We start from the raw sequence: 27,352 nt of genomic DNA, 5'->3' as shown, positions 1-27,352 counted from the left end.
ATGCTTTGAACTATCCAAGTCCTTAAAGAGAACGGTTAAAGAAATTGAAACAACGACGTTTTCTCGCTCTATCGCCGCTTTTTTAAAAACCAGACGCAATATTTTTCGCGACGTGATCGCGTTTTAAAACGCTTGTATAATATAACCGACGTGGATTTTTTTTTATAATTATAAATAGAATTTTTTTTCCCTTGTTCTTTCAGTTTATTTTTCAAAAACAGTGCCTTATAAATAGAGTTTTTTTTCCCGAGGAAATTAATGTTCTAGAATTTGTAAAGTTTCTTTTTTGGGTGACTGATTTAAATCAAATACGAATATAAAAACAACGATCGCTTTTTTGTTATACCGTCGTCTTTTTTTAAACCAAGACGACGCAATATTTTTTTCGCGACGTGGATTCGTTTTTAAAACGTCTTTATGTAATATAACCGACGTGGATTTTATTTTTATAATTATAAATAGAATTTTTTTTCCCTTGTTCTTTCAGTTTATTTTTCAAAAACAATGCGTTATAAATAGAGTTTTTTTTCCCGAGGAAATTAATGTTCTAGAATTTGTAAAGTTTCTTTTTGGGTGACTGATTTAAATCAAATACGAATATAAAAACAACGACCGTTTTTTGTTATACCGTCGTCTTTTTTTGTCGTCTTAAATAATACTAAGACGACGTAATGTATTTGTTCCCCAACGTGGATTATTTTTGTTAAACGTCGTTAGGTGTAATATAACCGACGTGGATTTGGTTTTTAATTATAAATAGTTTTGTTTCACGTGTTCTTTCAGCTTTTAGTATTCGAATAGGTTTCAACTTCTTCTTGCCCTCTTTGTCTCACCTCATCTTTTAGGAGGCAATTTTTTGAATGTTGATGTGTGTGTATGTTTGTGTATCTGATTCACAAACATACACACATCACCAATTTTCAAAAAATTGTCTCTCTGATTGCAAATCTATGGCTGCCGTCGTGAAGTTTTAGGAGGCAATTGTTTGGATGTTGATGTGTGTGTGCGTTTGTGTACACATCATCAACTTCCAAAAAATTGTCTCCGATTGCAAATCTAAGGTCATGTCATTGCCAATTTGTATACTTGGATGTTAATGTGTATGTGCGCTATGTATCTCAAAGACACAAATATACATACATCATTAACCTCTAAAATATTGTCTTTCCGTAAGATTATGATGAGGAATGAGTTCCATCTTGTAAGATTTCCTAACCCTTGTGATCTCGTAAAAATCTGATTATGTCAATTTCTATAAACGGCCGTGGTTATTTCAATTTTGTCATTAGTAGATCTACCGATGAGGGATAACAAAATCCAAGAAATAAATTGTTAAAAAAATTTATTCAGACGACGGTTTAAATATAATCTATGACGATAAAGTGAATAAATACGACGCAATTGTATAATACGCATTAAATGAAAACCCCAACGTGGTGAGATTTAAAGATATCGCCGAGAAATACGAGAAAGACGTCGCTATATTTATCTTTGCCGAGTTGTACATTAATTTAATGGTGTATTTTGTATTTTACCGCGGATTTATTTGTAATTATACGGCGCTTTTATACTAAAAACTTGATCGTGTTAATTTTGGGCTAAAAAAACGGGCGCTTTTTTTTGAAATCGTCGTCTTTACTTTCTACATCGGTCGGTTCATAACTTCCGCCATTATTTGTTGGCTATGATTTTATTACTTGGAAATCCTATTTCAATAAGACGTCGGTTTTTTAATTAGGTACGTCGTGTTTTAGGAACAGCCATTTGAATCTCCATTTTTTAGTTGTCTAAGGTGTTATTACACGGCGGTTTTATAAAACCGTCGTCTTTTAAAAAATAACGACGGTTTTCACTTAGACCGTCGTTTTTTTCTGGTCGTCTTTGTCACTTTTTGTAGTAGTGATCAATTGGTAATCAGAGCCTTCCCTTAATTTCGTTTGCGTTTGCTCTCTACCATGGCACCCCAAACCATGGCCAGCCTTGCAGAACAATTTCATGCGTTCCAAGACAAAGTTTCTAACCATATCGCTGGCATGGACACCCAACTCTCCAAACTCAGCGTTGACTTCAAGGACGAGTTGGTCTAGGCTCACACACATCCCGCTGACCTCAAGGACGAGTTGGTACAGGCTCACACACATCATGCGCAGACGGACCTTGCCATCACCAAACTCCAAGACTCCGTTCAGTTGCTTATCAATCACTTTCGGCCTGGATATGCTGAACCTTCTACCTTTGCGGTGCTCTCTAGTTCATCTACACCAACACCAAAAAGTGGCCTTTTGTCCAATCCACCGGTGGATCACAAACTCAAACCCGTGCCATATGGCATGTCGCATGGCTCAACGAGGCTCTCGTTTGATGCGCCCAAGACTCAATTGGAGCCCCTTTTTCTCCGGTCTCGCCACCGCCCCATTATACCCAACACACAACGGGCCTCCCGTGACTACTCAGGCTCATACCCTGCCACCCGTTCCACATGATCACGCCACTCATCGCCATTTTGACGACGATGTCATCCGCCATATCAAGCCTATCGCTCCTACTTTTGATGGTCGTGAGGATCCTATGATGTTTCTTGATTGGGTTCAAGCCATGGAAGATTACTTCACCTGGTACAACTTGACGGATGCTCATAAACTTCGCATTGGTAAGATGACGTTACAGGGAGCCATTAGACAATATTAGAATTCCATGGAACAACAACTATACCAATTTGGACAGCCACCTGTGACTCTCTGGGACGAGATGAAATTAAAGCTTCACGAACAATATCTTCCCACCTTTTATCGCCATCAATTGTATGACCAATTATGGACCCTTTCACAAGGCAGTTTGACCGTTACTGAATTTCACGCTCGTTTTGTCGAACACAAGATACATGCAGGGATTCATGAAGAACCTGACATCACTATGTCTCGCTTTATCCATGGTCTTCGTGATGATATCAAACGTGAAGTCCGGCGTTTCCGTCTACATACTTTGGAAGATGCATATTGCCACGCATTGGAAGCTGAAACTTTTTTGCGTCCATAACATAGATATACAGGGCATCTTGGGCACTCTTCCACTCCTACTCCAAACCGTAGTACTCCTAGCTCTAAATATGGCGTTTCCGGCCTACCTGCTCCTACGATACCCGCAACAGAAAAAGGACCAATCCCATCCACGGCTGTTCACATCGAATGCTATCGTTGCCATGCTAAGGGCCACATCCCCTCTCATTGTCCCCACAGAACTTTAACCATTGGCTCCCTCAATGAGGACTCTTGTGTGGACGAATATGTGGAGCCCCTTGAACCTGTTTATGATCCAGAACTTGATAATTGTTATGAGGAGGAGGCGTTTCACCAACTGAGTGTTATGCGTTGTATTTATTCAGCACCTACATCTCCACCTCCTAATTCATGGAAGCGCACAATTATCTTTCAAACCTATGTCCCTTACGGTACCAATAGATGCCAACTAGTTATTGCTGGGGGAAGTACGTTGAATGTTATCTCTAAAACTGATGTCAATCGCCTTCAACTTCAGGCCGAGCCACACCCCCATCCTTTTCATGTTGGCTGGGTAGATAAAACCAGTTACCTGCTACCGAAAGTTGCCTTGTTCCTCTTCAATTGGGTACTTGTCACGAGCAACTTTATTGTGATATCCTACCCATGAGTGTCGCCACATGTGCTACTAGGCCGGCCTTGGCTTTATGACCGCCGTGTGAAAAGTTGCGGTAGAGAGAACACCTATACTTTACAACATGAAGGAAAGAACATAACGCTAAAGCCTTCCAATCCGGCCATCAAACCAACTAAGGATGTTCAACCAACACTGTCACCTAAAGAGAAGGCTTCTGAGCATCGATTGAGTATTTTATCACCTGTAGACTTTGCTCATGAACTGTAAGACACTGGCGTGGTCTTTGCTTTCTTGCTTAAACCGGCATCTGACTGCACCCCCACTCCACTTGCTGAACCCATACAACAACTCCTCACTGAATTCTCTGATGTCATACCTGATGACTTACCAGATGACCTACCTCCAGCAAGAGAGATTCAGCATGCCATTGACCTTGTTCCTGGTTCGCAAATTCCTAATCTTCCCCATTATAGTATGAATCCACCTGAACGAGCGGAATTGAATCGACAAATTCAGGGGTTGTTGGCTAAGGGCTTTATTCGTCATAGTTTAAGTCCTTGTGCTGTTCCAGTTCTCCTTACCCCCCAAAAAAGATGGCTCCTAGCGAATGTGTGTGGATAGTCGCGTCGTAAATAAAATTACAGTTATGTAACGTTTCTCCATACCGCAACTTGAGGATATGTTGGAAGATTTGGCTGGTTCCCAATGGCTTTCTAAGATAGATCTTCGCAGTGGCTACCATCAGATCCACATTCGGGAAGGAGACAAGTGGAAAACTGCGTTTAAAACCCCTGGTGACTTATATGAGTGGCTTGTTATGTCCTTTGGCATGTCCAATGCACCTAGCACGTTCATGAGGGTGATGAGTCATGTGTTACGACCTTATATTGGTAAATTTCTAGTAGTTTATTTTGATGACATACTTATATACAGCCGCTCTCAAGAGGAACATCTCCAACATCTTAGGATGATATTCCTTACTTTACGAAAGGAAAAATTGTATGCCAACTTAAAAAAATGTTCGTTTCTTCAATTGCAAGTTTTATTCTCGGGGTTCAATATTTCTGCGGCTGGGGTTAGCATAGATCCTGCCAAGGTGGAGGCTATTATTGGTTGGCCAACACCCATGACTTTGACAGAGGCACGCAGTTTTCATGGTCTCGCCTCTCTTTATCGACGATTTATTCCAGGGTTCAGTACTATTATGGCACCAATAACTGATTGTATGAAACAAGGTGCTTTTCTTTGGACCCCTGCGGCTGCCAAGGCCTTTACAGTTTTGAAGCAGAAGATGACTCAAGCGCCTGTTCTTCGACATCCTGATTTGACTAAATTCTTTGAAGTCGCATGTGACGCTTCCGGAGTTGGGATTGGTGGTGTGCTTAGTCAAGAAGGACATCCCGTAGCATACTTTAGTGAGAAACTTAATGAAGCAAATCAGCGTTATTCCACTTATGATATGGAGTTTTATGCTATGGTACAAGCACTTCAGTATTGACAATATTACCTATTGCCGAACGAATTTGTGTTGTATTCAGATCATTAAGCTTTGAAATATTTGCACTCTCAACGCACCATTAGCAGTTGACATGTTAAGTGGTCCGAATATCTTCAGATCTTTACATTTGTTTTACAACACCGTCCAGGCATTGACAATAAGGCAGCCGATGCCCTCAGTCGCGTGGCTACTATTTTGCACACAATGACAGTTCAGGTAACCGGGTTTGATCGTATTAAGACTGAGTATTCGTCTTGTCCAAATTTTGGGATTATTTTTCATGAAGTTTTCAATGGTAACCGTGAATATGTGGACTTTATTAGAAGGGATGGGTTCTTATTTCGAGGAACACAATTATGTATTCCCCGTACATCTCTCTATGAATTCCTTGTTTGGGAACTACATGATGGCGGCCTCGCAGGACATTTTGGCAAAGACAAGACTATTGCCTTGGTGGAAGATCGTTTCTATTGGCCGTCGTTAAAACGTGATGTTGCTCATCTCATTTCCCAATGTCGACATGCCAGCTAGCTAAAGCTCGCAAACGTAACACAGGTTTATATACCCTTCTGCCGATACCTCATGCCCCATGGAAGGATCTTAGTATGGATTTCGTGCTTGCCTTACCTAAAACTAGTCGCGGCTATGACTCTATCTTTGTCGTAGTTGATCGTTTTTCTGCCTTGTGCTAAAAATACTGATGTTTCTTATGTGGCCAAGTTATTCTTTAAGGAAGTAGTCTGTTTGCATGGCCTCCCCATCTCTATTGTTTCTGATCGCGATGTCAAATTTGTTGGTTATTTTTGGAAGACTTTATGGAAGCTCTTCGGTACTACTTTGAAGTTTCTTACGCTTCCATCCCAAAGTATGGTCAAACTGAGGTGGTTAATCGCAGTCTTGGTGATTTACCCGCTTTTTAGTTGGGGATAAACCCGTAATTGGGATCTCTTGTTGCCTGTGGCTGAGTTTGCTTATAATAACTCGCTTAATCGGCATATCTGTAAGAGTCCTTTGAGGTTCTTCATGGGTTTTCCCATCACCGTTGATTTAGCTCTTCCGCGCTACCACACATCGATTCTCTACGTCATTTCTGAACATATTGGGCAACGCATGATGATGTCCATAGGCAGATATCCATGCACACCGACACTTATGAACTGGCAGCCAATGTTCATCGTCACAACGGGAGTTCAGGAAGGGGATTTTGTTATGGTGCGTATTTGTCCTGAGCATTTTCCTAAGCAATCTTTTAAGAAGCTTCATGCTCGTTCGATGGGTCCTTATTCTATCATTAGGAAGCTTGGGTCCAACACTTACTTCATTGAGTTGCCTGCATATATGCATATAAGTCCCATTTTCAATGTTTCTAATTTAACTCCTTATCGGGGAACCTTTTCTCCACCTATTTCTATGGATGCTGCTAGGGTTCCGCTCCTCATATGGTGCCGTATTCCGCTACTAGTTCTACCATTACAGATCAGATTGAGCACGCCTCTTGATCATGAAGTTGTGGCCTCGTCTTTCGGAGGTTCTACCCGCTATCTGGTTCGTTCGCTGGGTTGGAATACTGCTGCCACTGAGGATGCTAAAAAGGCCCTAGGCTCAAAGCCTACAGAGGGGGGGTGAAGTAGGCTATATGGTAATAACCTATCTTTTTAAATTTTAAGCCCAACTAAGAATTAATAGCGGAAACATAAACACATGCACAACCATGGTGTTTAATTACTTAACATATGCAGTGAGTAAACTAATCTGATCGCATGAAACGATTGATACAGATGACACCACGTATTAATACAAACTGAAACCCTTGTGATTTTGGATCAATACAGTGCAACGCTATATTGATCCACGTTAGTGTACTGATGTCAATGAAAACAAGAATATAAACATACACAAAGATTTGTTAATCCAGAAACCCAACAAGGGGAAAATCTGGGGGACCAAGCCAGTAAGAGAATCCACTATCAAAGAGAAGTACAAGATACAAAGGGAGTTGTGCTCCATCTACACTCTGTAGGCAGCAAACTATCTAACCTTCTAGCAAAGCACAATATTAGCTCATCTACACACAATAGGCAGCTAACTATCTAACTCTTCCAGAAAAACACAATCTTTACTTCTCAGCAGCAAGTTCTCTTCCAGTCTTTGCATGAGCATTCAGCTCCAATTGCAACAGACAAATCTTCATGGTTTGCAACAACACGAAGCTCCAAGTTGCAGAAAGTATAATAATATGAAATGAGTTGTGGTTTCAGATTTTCATCTTTCTTAATCACAAAGAATGATTAAGCTAGACAAATGAAACCAAGTGTTGTGATGATTAAACTAGAAGTAATGAACTTGAAGCATATAGTTTAACTCAACATGACAACAATGAAACAAAAGACTCAGCCGAAATCAATGTGAATATACTTGGAGGAATTTTATGTGTATGCAATCATACTCATACTCTGTAATTAACAATGGCTGAAACAATAAAATAGTTTTTGAATGCTCAAGAGCAGATATAAAACAATTTCAGAAACTAGAACCGAGTCTGCATCTAAGATGCAGATTTTCTGTTTTTACATGACTAGCATGAATGGTTCTTCAAAGAACTGATAAAAATGAAGCAAGTTCAAATGAACTTCTCAACCTCTTCCTTAGGTCTAGCTTAGTATATATAGAGACTTTGATTCGAATGAAAAGGAGATTGTTGAGGCCCAAATAAGTCCACGGTTGGGCCCAAATAAGTTTTTGGCCCAATACAATACTGTATTAAGAAAAGTCACATATCGGAGTACACGAAGGCTCGTCATATACAAGTCATAGTCAACGTGCCATGCTAAATAAGTAATTTGTCATGCCAAGGGCTGAAATAATATTATAAAATACAAGCCCATGCTAAACTAAGCACCGTGTCCCTCTTCAAGGACGATAAAATTGAAGCGCGCCAAGTGACATGCCACGCCAAGTAAGGAATTATTATTCCGCACCCAACCACGCTACAAGCCTAAGTGGGCCCAAGCCACTCAAATGCCCAGGGCTTGCTTGAGTGGGTTGTGGTATGGATGGTAATAAATTGTCATGAGGCCTATTGATGGACCAAGAAGTAGAGGTTCCGGGTTACTTGGGAGCCTCGGAACCCAAGCCCATTTCTTAGGCCCAAACATATGGCTGAGCACAAAAAGGGAAAAATAGTCCAACCAAAAGCCCAGTCAAAATGGCCCACTAAAACTAACCCAAATAGCCCAATATTTGATAGGGGTGGCCCATTTGTTTAAGGGGCTGATTTCCTATCCTAGAAAATAGAGGTACCAAACAACTAAAAAACCCCATCTATTGGCTGAAGGATAAAGCCATAAAGAAACCATGGAAGATCACGTTGGTTGATGAGAAGGAAGAAACAAGTTTCAAAGCAAAAGAAACATGCAAGGACCCAAGGGAATATTAGCATGTAAGCTGTCAGGAAAAGAAGCACCCTTCAGACCAAGCATGTGCATCTGTTAATGGAGTCCCCCACTGTGCAGCTGCGGGAAAGGAGAGCCTTGAGCTCCCAAAACCCCTGATTTTGTGCAAAGGAACAGAGAAGATTTCACCAAAAAAGGATGATTGAAGGGATGAAGGGAGAAAGGAAGGGAAAGACTTGACAAAATGGGAAGGAAACCATTAGGGTTTCTTGGAAAATGTCAGCTTTCAGCGGCTATAAATTGGGGCCTCTTCTACCCAACAAAAATCATCCACAATTAGAGAGCAAGCTTCCTCTCATACTTGCAAAAACCAGCAATTTTGCACTGCTCATCGTCCTTCATTTTCTTCTTCTGACAAGCTGCCAGAAGAACATAGTTCTTCCATTTTCTCTTCCTAGCCACATATGCTTGAAAACCTCTTCTTCCTCACCTTAAACACTCCCATTTCTCCCTAGGAAGCCATATTTCCTTTTTGGTGCTCAACTCATGCTAATTTTGCTCCCATGCCACAAGCCCCTCATGCCAAGCTCAAAATTTTATCTGTAAGCATGCAAAAATTACCTGTAAGTTTCCATTGTTTTGGCTAGTGAAGGTAACCAAAATACTTCCTAAGGCTCAGCTGCCCTTTCGAAGTATTTTTGGGCTTAATTTTCAACTCAGACACTGTGGATATTTTCTTCAGTTTTTCTACTGCCCACTTATTTGTAGTCGCTGCAAGAAAATGCCCTCAGAGATATTTTGAACAAAGGGAATCATTCACCCAACCACATATAATATAAAGAATGTTGTTTGGTGGCTAAAATATCTTGAAGGGCAAGACTGCAGCAAATCCGTTCCTATGAAGTGATACTGGAAAACCAATATGAATGAACAACCTATTTGTTGTCCAATAAGGAGCAACACACATAAAGCTAAGCATGGTCTGTCCAAGTAGTAGAAAATAATAAAGTATATGCAATCTGCATATACAGTCATGAAGAAGATAACATGCTATTGGAAATAGCCGTGCCATGAGCTGCAACTATTGAAAAGAGAGAACCCATGCTTTGTCAGAACACATGTGCAAGAGTGGAGAAAAGATGGCATGTGCACAAAAGAGAAAATAAATACTCCCTTTGAGAAAACTAGTTTCAAGAAAGAACATATTATATAATAATATGTTGTTTTCAAGAATCGTAAAAGAGAGAATAGAAGGAGTCGGTTGAAGCATGAAGCATTGACTCCACAAGCAATAAAAGAAGTAGCCCATGTGCAAGATAATATAAAGACTTCTTTTGGAAAAACTAGTTTCAAGAAAGAAAGAATATATTATAATAATATGTTGTGGTCACATAATCATGGGGTAACTTCATCCAAGACTCTTGCTTTTGAAAACAAGTTTCAAGAAGTTAATTGACACCAGAAGCAATTTTAAGAAGTCTTCATCGAATGAAATCAAGAGCTGAAGATATTTTAATAAAATATTAATTGATACAGCTCAAAGTGGATTGAAACAAAATGTGTAGGATTGATACAGAATATAGTAGAACACGTTTTTTAAAGGTTGTATCAATCCCCCTATATCAATTCATGTGTATGAATGCAAAGTAAAATATGGATTAAAACAAACTAGGAAGGATTGATACATAATAAAACAGAAAACGATTTTAAGGCTTGTATCAATCCTGTGTATTAACCCATGTGAATGTATGCAATGAATTTAAGTTTGGATTGCAAAGATGACACTTTTCAATCTAGCATGTGTGCATTCAAACATACCTAAACCAATACATATACCTCAGCAAAATACATTGGTTTTGTCATAAGAGAAGAGCCAAAATATAATCCTTACAGAGGATACTTGGATTACCGAAGCTGAATTTCCCCAGTTGGATCCCACTCTTTTGCACAGTTATCAGGATGCTCTTCATGATCTTGATTTGGCTGCGTCCCGTCCTCCCATCATCCATACTTACAAACGTCGTCATCATCCTTAGTCTTGGTTTACTCGCCGGTGTCTAGTTCTTTTTCGGTGGGGGAGAATGATGCAGAATGCATATTATTAGTTTTCCTTATTCTACTTGGATTAGTTTTCCTATTATTAGTTCTCCTAACTCTTAAAGGTTCCTTCTTGGTAAAGGATTTCATATTAGCTAATTTGCTTTCCTATTTCTTAAAGATTCCTTCTTGTTAAAGGATCTCTTATTAGTTAATTTGCTTTCCTATTTCTTAAAGTTTACTTTTCCTTTTCCTAGGCTAAAAAGGGTTTTGTCTCTATAAATAGAGCTGTTTGTAATCTTTTAAGTCATACTTGATTAATGATAAATTTCCTTACTTTAAACTCTCTTATTCCTTCCCTTTCCCTTCATCTCTTCAATCTCTAATTCTTCTCTTCGATCCCTTATTTCTTCCTTGCTCTATTGCTCCAGTGTTTACTCTAAACCTACGGGCTATTTACTCTAAACCCACGGGTTGTTCTACATCAGTTCTTACTCTGTTTAACACTTAATTTTCTGTCTACTCACACTTTTATTATTTTGCGCCCCCTCCCCTAGACAGTACATGAGTATTGGACAACCACTTAAGGGCCTCCCACCATCTACTACTTTTCCTTCTTCTATCTCATGTAGGTGTTTACTCTGTTGTAAATAATTTTCTGGTTATAAACTTAATTGAAATATTTATGCTCTGATATAGTCCTGAATCCCTATAAGGCTTGAAGCCAACTGAATTAACTGTTTTGTGTGTGAACTTAACTTGTGCATGCTGAACGTTTGGGGAATTTTAATTTGTGACTCTGTTTATAGGTGAAAATTTGTTGGTTTGAGCCTTTTCAGCGGAGACTCTACCGGTTTTCCGGTAGCAGTCAAACCCTAAAGAAATTCTTGGGTTAATGGTAAGAGGGGTATTTTGGACATTTGTGCTCGACACCTGCTAGGTTTTGGACACGAGTAGGATTCGACATGGCTTCCAAAGTGGAATTTGGGTCGGGTCCTATCACAGTCCCTAAGCATAGTCCACACCGAGACAGATTCATGGGATGATTTTGTCGCCATGGGCAGTCCTGGGGTGGTGCAAGTGGTGCCACCGCACAAAGCCCCTGATATTTAAGGGCCCCAAAAAAAAATCTTTATATTATATATATTAATATTATAGAAATGGTATATATAATTTAGCGTGCTGCATATTATCACAAAAGTGTGTGTGGCGGAGCTAGCTTTGTAGTGCATATATGTTCATAAAAGGGCCCGTGTTCGACTCTCATTGAAGTCATTCTATAAAAATAAAAAAACAAAACGCTTGTAAATAAGGACGCACCACTCATTTGGATATAAAAATACTAGAAAATCAAATTCTCACCCACTTGGATAGTAAGGTTTGTTTTTGTCATTACATGTTTATTGATGATGACTTTTAGTTATAAATATTTGTGTATTAGATTATGTGAGAGACGGCCTGATTGTTGTTCCCCGTTTTGAACATTGTTTGTGTAACAAAGATAAGGCATTGGATTTGAATTTCAAGGAAGGGAACAAAGATGTTCCCACTTTTCTGAGGCTGCTTATTCCATTGGGTCAAGTAACAATCCGGAGCCCTTAGATTGCAATCGTCACCATGCTTTGCTTGCCCAGTTGGCCTGCCTCAGCCTCTTTCAGGTAATTCGTCGAACACCTTGCTCTCATCGTTAAGATCAAGTGCTATCAATGTTTTTATCTACTGAAAAGCTAGTGGAATTGTAAATGTAACAGTATTTCTAAATTTTCAGTTAATAAAAATGTCCAGAATTTTTTTTTTTGGCCGAATATGATACTTCATTAACGGAAACAAAACAAAGTATAGGGAAAAAAGTCCCAACCAGAATTTTTTTTTTTTTTTTTTTTGGGGTATATGAAGACATGTTTGGTATTCAACTTGAATCCAACTTTTTAAACTCAAAAACAGAATTTGAATCCAAAACAAAAAAAATATGTTTGGTAGTCCTATTTTAAAAAAATCAAACTCAAGAACAACTAAAAGAGGGGCCAGGTTAATAATAATTTTCTCATAGATCCCGACTCATCATAGATCCTGACTCATCAACCAAAATGAACTTATCCTCTTGTTCAGTTCCATTCCATTTCCATCTCTAACCAAACTGAACCAGACATTCTAATCTGAGCCTTGTTTTGGTTAAACTGGTTTGTTGGTGCTAGATATGGATGCAGTTGTAGGCATAATTTTGTCCCCAGCTTTGCAATTTCTCTTTGACAGATTGGCAACTCCAGTCCTACAAGGGCTTGCTGATAGGTTGGGTTTCAATTACAACATATTCCAGAGCCTACAGCATGCCTTGGTGCAGGCTCAAGCTACTCTTGCAGATGCAGAAGTGCAACAATTCACCAACAAAACTGTCAAGCTTTGGTTATCAGACCTCAAGAATGCAGTTTGTGACGCTGAGGATCTTCTTGACGTCGTTACTGCTAAACAAACCTGCATGATTGATGAAGACTTTGGTGAGCAGACATTAGACAGCTATGCAGTTCTTACTGACAAAGTCAGAAAGATACTCAAGAAGTTAGAAATGATTGTGGGTGAGGGATCTTCTAAGTTGAAAATTAGAGATACCCAGCCAATATCAGATCAACGATCAGATCAAAGGGAGACGAGCTCTTTCATCGACTCAAGGATTCATGGACGAGAGGATGACAAAGAGAAGTTAGTCAAGCTATTACTGTCTTCTCAAACTAATTACAAGGAGGGTTATTCATATGCGACATGCGTTCCAATCATCGGCATCGGAGGAATTGGTAAGACCACTCTTGCTCAAATGTCATATAATGATGAGAGAGTTATTCAACACTTCGATGTTAGGATGTGGATTTTTGTCTCTTCTAATTTCAATATCAAAAAGATCATGAAGACAATTATTTCATCCTTAACAAGTGGTAAATGCAAGTTGTCGGAGATTGAACTACTTCAGTCTCAGATTTCGCAATTGCTGCAGAAGAAAAGATATTTGATTGTGTTATATGATGTTTGGACGGAAGACCAGGATGATTGGGACAAACTTAAACCTTTGTTTAGAGGGGGTGTTGATGGATGCAAAATCATTGTCACTACCCGCAGTAAAAAGGTTCCATATATGATGGACTTCCCAAATTCCTCAATTTGTTTGAACGGTCTGACAGATGATGATTGCTGGGAATTGTTCAAGCAACGGGCCTTTGCACGAGGAGAAGAAGAAAAGCATCCAAACCTTTCGCTGATTGGAAAACAGATTGTCAGAAAATGTGGTGGTGTGCCATTAGCAGCAAAAAGTTTGGGAAGTTCAATGCGCTTGAAAAGAGATGAAAAGCAGTGGTTTTCTATGCGAGATTGCGAACTTTGGAAATTAGATGAAAACCAACATAAAGTTTTGCCTGCCCTCATGTTGAGTTATCATCATCTGCCATCACATCTTAGAGAATGCTTTGCATTCTACTCAATATTTCCAAAAGATTATGAATTCAAGAAGCAGAAGTTAATTCATCTGTGGATGGCATCAGGCTTACTTCTGCAAGATGGAAGCAGGCGACTAGAAGACATTGGTGATGAATACTTCGGCGTGATCATGAAACTGTTTAACGTGCCCTTATGAAATGCAAATTATCATTCAACATATCGAAATTAACTACAAAGTTCAACTCAACTATTCAAAATCACATCAATATGAAATTCCAAAGAAGATTAGGAAAAATTAGGAGAGGTATGTTAACTTAGGGTTAAACATAAATATTATAATTATATATATATGTATTTATTTAAATATAAACATATATATTTTAGGATCGGGTTTGGGGATGGGGACACCAATACCATCCCCTCCCCATACCCGTCGGAGATTTTTCAAGTTTGGGGATCTCTATACCTGATACCTATTTGGCTCCAAAATCTTCCGCTCATTAAGGGCAAGGACCCGGCTTTTCATTTTTTTTCTTTAATTTTTCCAAAAAATATATATTTTTAATGATTTGACGAATTATTGAATGACATGTTGTTGATTTAGACAGTAAGGGGAATTGGCAATAAAATTTAGTTCAAGTCTTTTATTTTCTAAAAAAAAAAGATTAAGGAGTAAATTAATAATTAGGTACAAATTCAGTGGACATTTCGGCAGTTTACCCTAAATTTTTATTAGCAAAATAACGACTCCACTAAACTCATATATTAGAGTCATGTATACTAGATTGCGATTTTGATTGATTGATTTCTTTATTGACAGATAATGAGACAGACCAACTTTAGTTTCAAGTTTGTTCTCTTTTTTTTTTTTTTCCATCTAATCATGGAGAGACATGATAGTTTGTATGAGAGAAAATGTTGAGATGGAAGAGCTTTCCTTTTGGCTAAGAAGCGAAAAGAAGTTTTTTTTTTCTTGGGTGAGTTTAGAAAGGAAAAGAATTGAAGCGTATCTCATACTCACTAATTTTTAGTTAAAATGTAACTAAAAAAAACTAGAAAGCTAACTCTAATTTCAACTTCAATCATACTCTCTGATTTAGGAAGTTATAAATATTTTAATTCAATTTTGAATAAAATGAAAGCAGCGAGATAACAACAAATAATAGTAAGCATTAAATAAATAATGAAGATAATATTAAAATAAAACAACATTAAATTATAGGGAGCCACTAAGAGGTAGATAGAGAATATGGTTAAAGTTGTATTTTTTAAATTTCTTCTTAAATTTTGTAAACACAGTGATTTAGGAAGTTCATTGTAAATACAGCGAGAAAATAATTAGGCAAGAAAGAAGAAGAATACATCACATTTAAAGTGGAGAGATATACCGATATTCAATAACTTTTTTGGGGATTGGTGGAGGGAGGGAAGAGATGAGACAGAATAAGAATTGAAGCACAACTTTTTATAATTGTAAGTTTCAAGGTATGTTAATTTCTTTATAATAAAAAATGTCAAATGGCATTTTAAATATGTAGAAAAAGTAGTTGAGACACACTTCAACTGAAATGTTAAAATCCATTTATTTTGTTTTTTCATAAAAATACATAAAAATAATTTAATGTATTTGTTTTTTGGTTGGAAAAATTTGATTTTAATGTTGGTATTTGACATCCTGCATAGACCGATAAATTTAACAGTTTCCAAATTAATTTTTTTATTGTAAAGTTCGATTTAATCTGAACCGAAAATTTTGGTTAAAGGATCGGGTGGAATTGGAATATCTCGAAGTCTAAAACTGATAAAAACCCGTACCAACTTATTTCTAAAATTAATTAATTAATTATTTATTTAACAGTGCGTCAACATATTAATAGCTGGATAAAGAGGTAATTGTAACTAAAAGAGAATCTTAAACCGCATCGTTCCAAACCACATAGCACACCTTTTTTTTTGTATTCTTCTAAACATTTTGGCAACATGATAATTGGTACCATGATCTTTGAAACTATGATGAATCCTTCTCAAACTCAAACTCCAAAAGTGAAAAAGGATGGTGGAAAGCAAATTTCTTGTTTCTCTTTACATAAAAGTGAGAGGCTGATGGCAACAAAGGAAGCCTCCAAACTTTATTAGCAGTGTTAGGAGGAAGAGGTCAAGAACACACTTGCCCTCAACCACCATTCAAAACCCAACTCGGAAATATCAATATTTTACATTACTTTTTCACCAAAAGATATTTTCACTGAAGTAATTGTGTTATATTATATTTACCATTACTTCTTCTAATGGCTCAAAAAGTAGCAAAGACTTCTGAAGAAGGTAAGCCTTCGGCAGAGCCAGCCATGGTCATTGCTTCAACCGCAGCTCCGGCTCCTTCGTGGTTCACGCCCAAGAGGTACTTTTTTATTTGTTCCAGTTTGTTTTTGGGTTCTTGGGTCTGCTTGGTTGCTGAGAAAATATGGGAAATTAAGATAAAGTTTGACTATTGTTTTTTGTTTTTGGTTGGTTTTGTTACTTGGGTCTGGAAAAGGAACGAGAATTCGTATACGACTAGGGTGTTGTAGAAATAATTTGCTGGCTTAGTTGGGCTCAGAAATTTTGGTTTTAGACTTTGATTTCTTAGTTTTTCTCTCTACTTTCTGCGCAACCGAACGGGAAATTGGGTTTTTTTTTTGTTTTCCTTTATGGGCACTATTGTTTGATTGGTGGGTTGTATGGAAGAAAAGGGAAAAGAGTGAAAACTGTTTGGATGCTAAATTAGCAAACTGTTTTGAACATGAAAGGGGGTGGTGAGAATCATGTAAAGGAATATAATTATAATCCAGTTCATTGAACTGGGGTTGAGTCAAGTATCATTTGAAGGTATGCAAGACCAGTGAACCACTTTAGAGCCATTAGTATCTTGGTTTTTGTTTCGGTGTGTAATAAATGTTCTTATGCTGTGATTGCAGGTTACTTGCTATCTTTTGCGTGATTAACTTGTTAAATTATGTGGACCGAGGAGCAATAGCAAGCAATGGTGTCAATGGGAGCCTCGGAACTTGTACAGAAAGTGGCGTATGCACATCCGGTACCGGGATACAGTAAGAATTATTTGGAGGTTTCCTTGATTCTCTTGATTTTCGAATTGGATTTTCTTCATGCATTGTTTGATTCCATTTACTTGAATGTGCTGAGTTGTCATGTTGTCTAATGTTGTAGGTGCTATGGTATAGAAATGTTATTGAGGTTTTGAAAAGAAACAAATGTTGTCTCCATGTGGTTATGTTGTTATTGATATAGAGGTTTTATCTATTTCTAAGAGCTCCTTAGTTGAGAAGTTGCTTAAAATTTTCTCTGATTAATGTACTTACTATGGTGTGTGAAGAATATCCACCAACTGAGGCGGTGTTAAGGCTTTGAGGTCGAGGCAGTTGCATGTCAGTTGCCCGTGTTTTATCCATTTTAAACAAATTTCTGTTCTGTTTATTACATGATGCTTGGAACATGTAGAATTTGAGATGGCTAAATTCCTTTAATCTTTGGCTTAAACATCTCACCATTTCTTTGGGCATAATATTTTACATGGATATACATTTGAAGATTTGTACAACCTTTTATTGTGCTTTTAGACTCCATGCCTTTGGTTTTTTTCTTTTAAGCTTCTGCTGGGACTTCATGCCTATAATAATTGTATTTCTTTTCCCTCTTTTCTAATAAATGTTTTACTTGCCATATAATTAATCCTGGACAGCATTTATATCCTTAATTTCCTTTCGTATGCAGGGGGGATTTTAACTTGAGCAACTTTGAAGATGGAGTTCTCTCATCAGCTTTTATGGTTGGACTTCTTTTGGCTTCTCCTATATTTGCATCATTAGCAAAGAGGTAACAATCACCTATTATCGCATTAGGCTACCATGGAATAGCATTTTTTAGCCAGGTGCATAACTTTAAAGCTGAGATTTCAATACATTTGAACAGAATCATTTTTTTTTTTTTTTTTGGTGATTAGTAGTATATATTTACCAAAAAAGTATGTATAGATTTTTTTCTTTTCTGGCTAAGTGACTAAGGGGCACAACCAATGTACAAAAGATATAATAAAATGCCAGAGTGTATTAGTGAAGATAAAATCTACAGGAAGATAAGAAATAGGAATCCTTCCTACTCCACTCAAATAAAGCCGATAATAATTTATAGAATCCTTAGATAAGATCTTGTTTTCACTGAACCTGGGTGTTAGGTTGGATTCTGATCTTGGTCCATTAATTAGGTGCATTATTATGAATGTACTTAGGTACAAATTCTTTGTATATTAATATTTTGTAGGTACATTTGGAATATTAATGTACATACACATATTCCAAATAATGTATCGAATCAAAGGATCACAACAAAAATTCAATATAACAATCAGGCTTAATGAATTATATTTTTTTATCCAAGGATGAATATCTATTTACCCCAATATTTTTTCCTGGAGCTCCATAACAATGTCTTCAAAGTTGGGCACTTCCTCGCTAATAGAGACACAGTGCAGCTAGGTGTATGGACAAGAGAATGCGATACATATTAGAATATTAACTCAAATTTGATAAATAAGATTTTGTATCTCTAGAATAAAATTGGTGAAAGATTAATACTGAATACAGTTGAATTTGAAGTTAATGCAAGTGCAGATAAAATGCCGAATACCAATGGTTCCTTGATGATCATGAACGTGCAAGAAATTATTTGCAGAGTTATTTTTGGAAGAATTTTACAGGGAACTTTGGTTGTAGAGAAATGTTAAAGTTTCTCTAAGGTGATTACTAGAGAACCTTGATAGAAATATTGCAAATATCCCTAGTGCTATAACCTTAACTATTGCTACTAAATTGTTTTAACCCTTCGATGTGAGCTAAGGTGACTACTGCTTGTTTTAAGCCTTTTTCTCTGCGATTTCTCATCTATCTATTAAACTTTGCAGTGTAAGTCCGTTTAGGCTCATTGGAGTTGGATTATCAGTTTGGACCTTTGCTACAGTTGGTTGTGGTTTTTCATTCAACTTCTGGTCCATTACTCTCTGCCGCATGTAAGTAATTTAATCCTTCTTGTTTTATTGCTATATCTGTACCCCCTGGCACAATTTCTTTCTCTTTCTTTGATATTACATTTTTTAGTAATTCAGTAACGTGGGCTACTGTTTGATCAAGTTGGTTTGTTTTGCTTGTTTTAATGCCTTTTCTGTTGTCTACAGGTTAGTTGGTGTTGGTGAGGCTTCATTTATTAGTCTTGCAGCTCCATTCATTGATGATAATGCCCCAGCTCCTCAGGTATGATTTCTTTTGTTTCATAGTATACCTAACATTTTGAATTTGTTTGATTTGAGATTAATATTATATTATTTAGTTTCATTATATCCATTCTATGGTTTTGGTAAGTCTTGCTTTGGCATGTGTTTGCGTTGCCACAGAGAATATATGGTTTACTCAGCCCCCTTCTATTGAGGGATCCCTCAAATAAAATTATTTGAGGGACACCCTTTAGGGTACCCTACGAATTTGTTTCCTACAATCCAAACCATCTATTTTTTAAGTCTACATTCATAGATCATCCTTGCAAAAAATTAGACAAATCGGAAACCGTTTCAACATCCAATTGTATCCTACAAAATCAATGAACTCGGTGCTTCAAGAAAGTACTAAAATTTCAATTACACAATTGAGTGGTCAAACGATGTCGGATTCAAGTGATTTTGTATAGAGATGATCTTTGAATGATTATCTAAAACATAGATGGTTTGGATTAGTGAAATACAATGCGGAGTGGGCCCTACAAAGGGGTCCCTCAAATAAGCTAATTTGAGGGATCCCTCAATGGAAGCTCTCTGATGGTTTACTATCAGAAGTATATTAGAGTTGCGGTGCCATCTTGGCCTCATTTGGTAGGAGTTTAGGCTTTTTCTAAACTGTCACTAGCTTTTGGATATGTTCTCAGTAGTATGTTTTCTTTACTCAACCCCACCAAATATTCTTCCTGAACTTGTATCCACCTCATTGCTTTTTTTTTTCTTTGTTAATTTTATCTATTATTTTTAGATCTGCTGTCAACGGACTTATGCCCTGTCTTTTATCTCAGAAAACTGCGTGGCTTGCTATATTCTATATGTGCATACCAAGTGGATATGCACTTGGCTATGTTTATGGTGGGTTGGTAAGTTATACTTATTTGCTACATGGGTCAGTTTTATTTGGAAAATACGGTCTCTTGGTCAACATATAATTGCTAGACAATAGAAATCTACATAAAAAGTGCATATTTACTTTTGGTTTGGTGTTCCTCACTTGGTCCCATGTTGATAAGTTTATGATTATCTCTCATTTTTTAATACATAGGTTGGAAGTCATTCCAATTGGCGTTATGCTTTTTGGGGGGAGGCAATCCTGATGCTTCCATTTGCTATTCTAGGATTTGTTATGAAGCCTTTGCAGCTGAAAGGTGTACTTTTGGTCTTTTATGCATTGATTCATTTTCGTTCAGCAAGTTTTGACGATCATTACTAAGTGATTTCTGAATTCAGGTTTTTTTCATCCTGAATCAACAAAAGCACTAACAGCAGTGGAGACGGCCGTCTCAGAAGTTCAAGGTGCTGATACATATGATATTGAGTAAAGCTGTATCTGTAGATAGTAGGCCTTTTTTAAGTCTCTAACTAGCTGCACAATAGATTTAGTTAAGTTGGAACATCTCCAATTAGCTCTGTCGATATGAAGCATTCATCTATGAGTAACTTTGCTATTTTACTGTCATTTTATAGTGCCCAACTGTATTTTGTAGGAGTTTTATTAATTTTGCATGAGGCATTTTCCCAAATTATACTTTTGGGGTAAAAGCTAATTGAGTTCACATAAAAATTTGTATTAGGATAGGTCTGTCTAATAAACTTTCATGACAATTTGGTTACATTGGAAAGCTGCAATTAATGAGGTCCTGTGTTGTTTTGTTTATGCCTTACCTTAAGAGTACAATTGTTTCTCTGCTTTAACTGGGTTTGTGCTTTCCTTGGTGTGGCCATCTTGTCCACTCCCTATTTAATTTTATTGTTTTCAGGATGTAAATTTGTTTCTTTTCTTTTTTTATTTAAAAAAGAGGGAAACTTTCATGCAAAATCTCTAAATGCCTATCCTGTAAGAAGATTGCTTCGCAATTAAGTTTCCTGGTAGCAGCTTGAAGTTCATGATGCTGACCAAACTCTGACCATCATGATATGGATTACAAAGGAATTATTACTATTGGTCAAGTTAGTGGATATGCTCTTAGGCATATAACATAATACAAGCATGAACTCATATGCTGGAAAATATGTGTTTTAAAAGTTCAATTATGTGAATTATCACCTTTTCCCTAGTCTTTGTCCCCCTTTTGTGACCGGTAACCTGTGATAATATTTGATGTCACTCTTTTTCCTTTATCAGGATAGAGAAAATTTCCTTTCTGTTCTTAATATTTGTCTTGATAGTTATTTTTCCCATTGACATTGCTAATTATCTTTTTTTTTTTTTTAATTTTAACTCTGCATAGGTTCAGATAATTTGAATGGTAAAGATGGTTCCTTTTCCAGTAAGGAAGGTCTCAGAAATTCTACCATACAGAAATCTTCTGAGTGAGTCACTCATCCATAAGCTCATATATATGTATATATTTTTTAGATTTGGGCTTGTATATACTGCCACTGGACCTCGTAGGGACCTTTGATTCATTTCTCTGGATTCAATGCAATAATTATTGTGGATTAAATTATCTTTGACTAGTACCAATTTGATTGATGGGAGAGAGAGATATGTGGATTAGTACAATTATTTTTAGCATCATATATGTTTAGGTGTTTGTTTTGTTAGCAGAAACTATATGGAGCTTATCAATAAACAGTTTTTAGATTTGATTACCTTAATTGTCATCACAAAGCATTCACTTGAATATTAACCAAATGTAAATTTTTAGATGCATGTGTTTTCAACTGTAAGGGGTTGCATTAGACATTGTAAGGATAACTGAACAGACTATTGGTTTTCTGTGATGAAGTTTGTGTGGGTTCCACTTGTATGACAGTGTTACATTTGACCGGCCAACTATTGGTTCTTTTAACTTCCCATGTTGTTGTCACATGCTCTTATGCTCATAAGTTATAGCAGTTATCATAAACATAATTGTGTATCTGATACCTAAGGTCTTATTTTATGGCAGGCTAAAAGTTGGGACAAAAATAATGAATCAAATTTCAAGGTTTATGAAAGATATGAAGGTGCTTTTGGTTGACAAGGTTTATGTTGTTAATGTTCTAGGTACTTATCTTTCTTTTTCTCCACCTTGCTTTACCTACCATATTTTGTATGTGAATTTCTTTGGGTCATGGTTGTTGATAAAATAAAATAAAGACTGAATTTCTTTGGTTTATGATCTATGTGCTAATTCTCTGAAACTGTGAAATTTTCATTCTTAGGTTATATAGCATACAACTTTGTCATAGGTGCATACTCGTATTGGGGGCCTAAGGCTGGTTATAATATATATCATATGGTAAGCATTTAACTTGACTTTATAGATTTGTATCATTCAATATAAGGTTTTCCTTTCTTTTTTATTCTTTCAATGATCATGTTTGATAGTGGTTTGGGTATAGGACCTAGATAAACTTGGTAACCCTGCTTTAAATTCATGGTATTTTGGCAGAATGATGCAGATTTGATATTTGGAGGTATTACAATTGTGTGCGGAATATTGGGCACACTAGCAGGAGGTTTTGTTCTGGATTATATCAATAGCACTATCTCTAATGCTTTCAAGGTAGGTGTTCTGTGTTTATTGGGATCTAGAATATCTTTCTTGATACTGTTGCTTAACATTTACCGAATGCATTATTTTCTTTCTCTTGGCCTTTGTGCATGAAAAACTGAGCTAGTCCATTGCCTTTTCAAACTGACACTTGGTCTTTGGCTTTTGTTTGTTCTTTTAGTAGATCTTTTTCATTATGGCATTTGGTATTTTGTTTTTCTTATAGTAAATGTTCACATCCTGACTGCTTTAGTTTTTTAGAGTAGTGGTAAACCAGCAAAAAGTTATCAACTAATCGAAGTAGGAGACCCTGATTCCAACCTAAAAGTAGGAGATCCTGAGATCAGATCCTTATAAGTCCAACTTCTTAATTTAAGTTGAATTCCACACGTTAGGCCCACATGTGAGGGTGCATGTGAGTATCTTAATTGTTGATCCACATTCTACTGGCTTAATTTCTGAGAATTGTGGTAAATCAACAAAGTTTATAAGTTTTTAAATGTCAAATCATGCATGCATATACACACGGAGGATCAAATTCCACCAAAAGATAAAGAGATTCATATTGAGTAGAAGGCAAACTAGAGGAATAGACACCTGAGGTAGTTCTGAGGAAAGAGGGATGAAAAAGATCTCCATAGAAACAGTGTAGTGGCATAGTCCTCCAAAATTTAATGTCTCCTGGGTATCCAGCCTCGGTGGTATTCCTTAATATTGCACAGAAACAAAGAGATGTATGAAATGCTCTGACCCATTTGCGGGATTAAAAACTTTGGCGATTGGGAAAGATAATCCCAGTTGCTTTGAAATGCAACATCCCATGTTTTAACCATCAGAAAAAATAACCCTTCTGTGATTTTGTTTTTATGAGACATCAGAAGGTTATAGATATGGTTACTTCTTCTAATAAAAATGAAGAGTAGTATATGGATATGGAATATGAATAACATTGCAAAGCAATAAGATACTTCACCAATATACAAGCTAACGTAGTATACACAAAAATGACCTCATCCTAAAGTATTTTTATGGCGTATATTGACTGCTGATGCCTTTCTTCATATACTTCTATGAGGAATAGAAGATGAAAATGGAGTTGCACTGCAAGCTTTCCCCAGGGATTTTGGGGTTTGTCCTTAAAATTAGTCAAAGAACTAAAGGTTTTTCTCTGATACAAATTTGAGAAAACTTTGTAAAGGTTTCTTGCAGTCTTATTGTTATTGCTTGTGTATGAACTTATGTATTCATTATCCCAGTCATTTTTTTTCCTTTTTGTTTCTTTTCCTCATTGCATGTTTAAATACTGTACTTGGACTTTGTTGCAGCTTCTTTCAGCAGTAACGTTACTTGGAGGAGTATGTTGCTTCGGTGCCTTTTGCTTCAAGAACATGTATGCTTTCCTAGCTCTTTTTGCAGTTGGGGAACTACTTGTCTTTGCAACTCAGGTACATTCCTATTGTAAGAAATTTTTTCCTATTATTTGGCTTAAGAACTAGATGGTTACCGTATTAAACTGTTAGCGCGGAAGACATCTATTGCTATAACCAGAATGTTCACTGTACAAAGACATTTATTGCCAGAACTGGAATATTCACTGAACTGGAATATTCAATTTACCTATGCAGGGCCCTGTAAATTACATCTGTCTCCATTGTGTTAAACCTAGTATGAGGCCACTATCTATGGCTATTTCTACTGTTTCAATTCACCTTTTTGGGGATGTACCTTCCGCACCTCTTGTTGGAGTTCTCCAGGTTTGCCTTCCTATATAGCATGGACCGATCTGTTTCCTTTCATCTGTACTATGAACCTATTAATCATGAGTTGCACATTCTAATTAAGTACGTTCTTTTTCCTTTTGGCTTTGGTCTGGTTTTGACTGCGCAGGATTCCATTAACAACTGGAGGGTGACTGCTCTTATTTTAACATCTATTTTCATTCCAGCAGCAGGAATATGGTTTATAGGTAAGTTGCAGTTAGTGATTCCGTTACTTTATTATGGAACCATTCCAACTGATGATTTGTGAGACAATAGAATTTTATTAAGGGCAAGGATGTTCGACGAATTCCCAATAACTAAGTCAACATTTTCGGGTTTCTGGAAAACAGCTATAGTTAATTTTGTGCTTTCTTTCTTTCCTTTCCCAAGACGGTTCTTTGCATACATTACTATGATCAACTTATCTGAAATTTAATCGAGTTCATAATTACGGGCTCTTCAATAATTGGCACAATAGAGAGGGACCAAAACTGATATCAGTCCTAGAGTTTTTGTAATCGTTGTTTGTATACCCCTACAGGAATCTTTCTGCACAGCGTGGATAGATTTAACGAAGAAAGTGAGAATCAGATCACGACAACTGAAAAGTCAAACACAACACCATTGCTTAAAGGGAAGAAGACAGAAACAACTGAATCTGCCTCTGAACCCTAAGACTTGGCCTTTTTCTCTTAGCTTTGATTGCAACCTGTCACATATTCAGGTCTTGTCTAGTAGCCTGGTAGGTTCTGTTAATTCCTGTAAATATGGTCTAGAGTGCAACCTTTTAAAAATTATTTGTTTACATTTTTATTTTCCAATGGAAGTGTTTATATTTGTTTTCCTCTTTGAACTTTTGTTCAAGGGTTGTACAAAATGCAAATTAATAATTTGAGCATTTTCTCGTGCAACGACATGTATTTTACGAAGTATTTATACCATTTTGTGCTTTACCTAAATATAGCAAAACGTAGTGAAAGTAAAATTCATTCTTCATATATGAGTCTCTCACGCATGAAGATATATCCCTAGCTTTAAGTGTCTTGATTTATGTTGTGAAAAAAACAGATATATAGAAGAAAAGGAGAAAATGAAGGTAGGTGTGAATGATTTTTCATTCCGGGGATTAGAAATTATTTTTCATCTATTTCATTGATTAGCTTTCACGGGTTAGTGGTATTATTGTGTTGACCGATGCAGATTGTTTGCAATCACAAGTTCACAACAAATAAAGATTTTATTTGTCAACCTGAGCCACCCATAGCGTGCACAGCAGAATTGTTTGCCGCATTAAAAGAAAATTCCTTATTTCTTTATCAACAATACCAAACTGGATTTTTATTGTTTCTAAATATAGCATAAAAAGCTGTTAAGGTAGTTCATTCTTCTTTACTTATATTGTGAGTTGGTATTAAAGAGACTTAGTACAGCATAATATATATATATCAATGGCAAAGCCTATCAAGACTGCCTCCTAAATCTCTTATGCGATTCACTCAATAATAAACTATCCATCGTTGGTAGTACCTCCGGCACTTGACAACCTATCCTCCACCTCCACATGTCCTTTTCAAGCTCTATGCCTCCATAGGTTGGTCGCCGGACATCAACATCTACAAGGACAAAATAGTACTTTCACTACTTAATCTTCCAAATGGTGACTTGTTGAATGATAACCTAGCTGGTTGTGTTGTTGAGGATCTTCATTTTCTGCCTTTTATGGGTCTATACAATAGAGGCCAACGCCAAATCATTGAGGTTGAGCAATATAGCCGTGTAGGAATTGTAGGTCGTCGTGACGGCATCTTTCTTCTATTTCTGAAGACACCCACTTTTTCTACAACCCACCAATAAAAGAATTTGAAATTCTTTCTGAAGACAGGATTTGGCTATGATCCCAAAACTATGTCCTAGTCCTACAAAGTTGTTCACATTCTATACAGTGGTGAAGAACAATATGGCGAGCGTATGGTTATTAATCCTGCCAATGTCGATCGGCATGTACACATTGAACAGTAACGGTTCTTCGAGAATGACTCTTTGGAAATGGAAACTACTAGATTTTGGCCTGAACATATCCAAACATGCTTCAAATGAATTTTTTACTGGAACGGAGTTGAGCAACGCAAGGAATAATTCGCAGACGAGCGACATAGATGCGCGGGCGAATTGCTTAGGTATATGGTTATATGGTTTGATTCGGGGTGATAAGGTCTTTCATTGTGTGAAGCCTCCGGATGGTTACAACATGATCCCCTTTCAGCGCAAACAGCTTGCAGTGTGGAATGAAGAATCCATCGCACTCTTCAAGGTTTGTGGTGCCATTTTTGAAATATGGTTGATGGATGACTTGTTGCTTGACGCTCAAGCATCCTCTTGGACAAAATGCTTCACCTCTAATGAGCTCCCACCGGACATCTATCCAAATGTAATGTTGTTTTGGAATAGCCACGAGGTTCTTATGATTGCCACAGATGGACGTATTGTCTCCTACAATTCCGGGACGGGATATGTTAAGTATCTTCCCCTCAAGACCACTGCTAGCCACTACAGTGGAAGCAATGTGGTGCAAGCCGTTGATTGTGTGAATAGTATAGTTTCAGTCAAAAGAGGCAACAAGCTTGAGTTGGGAGCAAACATAGGTCTACGTCTACCAATATAGTTTTGTTTGTTGATTGTTTGTACTATATATATTCAGGTTGTGTTCACTGTTCTTATGCGCAGAACGTAGAGAGCTTTTCGAGTTTAGTTCCCATACCAGAAGTACATTATTAGGCTCGTTTGAAGCACTCATACCATTTTGGCTATTT

General features: G+C 37.1%; 2 protein-coding genes and 1 pseudogene across 2 annotated transcripts; all 3 read left to right on the top strand.

Annotated features, from left to right (window-relative positions):
* The first annotated feature begins 1,955 nt into the window (after positions 1-1,955).
* LOC148916363 (uncharacterized) lies at positions 1,956-4,274 on the top strand (annotated as a pseudogene).
* An 8,337-nt stretch (positions 4,275-12,611) lies between these two features.
* Positions 12,612-14,246, top strand: LOC148916362 (disease resistance protein RGA2-like). Its single transcript, XM_089054741.1, has one exon. It carries the CDS (start codon positions 12,758-12,760, stop codon positions 14,177-14,179), a length of 1,422 nt encoding a protein of 473 aa, XP_088910867.1. The 5' UTR covers positions 12,612-12,757; the 3' UTR covers positions 14,180-14,246.
* A 1,976-nt stretch (positions 14,247-16,222) lies between these two features.
* LOC148916361 (putative sphingolipid transporter spinster homolog 2) lies at positions 16,223-25,453 on the top strand. The gene is made up of 16 exons (XM_089054749.1): positions 16,223-16,381; positions 16,938-17,069; positions 17,752-17,853; positions 18,938-19,042; positions 19,208-19,283; positions 20,089-20,163; positions 20,346-20,448; positions 20,531-20,596; positions 21,532-21,613; positions 22,195-22,292; positions 22,451-22,527; positions 22,681-22,794; positions 24,108-24,227; positions 24,408-24,536; positions 24,670-24,748; positions 25,084-25,453. The coding sequence occupies exons 1-16, from the start codon at positions 16,272-16,274 to the stop codon at positions 25,215-25,217; spliced, it is 1,602 nt and encodes a 533-aa protein (XP_088910875.1). The 5' UTR covers positions 16,223-16,271; the 3' UTR covers positions 25,218-25,453.
* The last annotated feature ends 1,899 nt before the right edge of the window (positions 25,454-27,352 follow it).

The sequence above is a fragment of the Prunus mume genome, linkage group LG6 (genome assembly GCF_029339155.1).
Source record: "Prunus mume cultivar Tortuosa linkage group LG6, ASM2933915v1, whole genome shotgun sequence".
Lineage (NCBI taxonomy): Eukaryota > Viridiplantae > Streptophyta > Magnoliopsida > Rosales > Rosaceae > Prunus > Prunus mume.
This window is presented reverse-complemented; position numbering and strand designations above follow the sequence as displayed.

Excerpts from the sequence above, each read along its gene's own strand:
- LOC148916361 (XM_089054749.1), top strand. The coding sequence starts at position 16,272 with ATGGCTCAAAAAGTAGCAAAGACTTCTGAAGAAGGTAAGCCTTCGGCA. Across the intron at positions 17,070-17,751 it reads ACATCCGGTACCGGGATACA|GGGGGATTTTAACTTGAGCA; the intron begins GTAAGAATTATT and ends TTTCGTATGCAG. Across the intron at positions 17,854-18,937 it reads TTTGCATCATTAGCAAAGAG|TGTAAGTCCGTTTAGGCTCA; the intron begins GTAACAATCACC and ends TAAACTTTGCAG.
- LOC148916362 (XM_089054741.1), top strand. The coding sequence starts at position 12,758 with ATGGATGCAGTTGTAGGCATAATTTTGTCCCCAGCTTTGCAATTTCTC.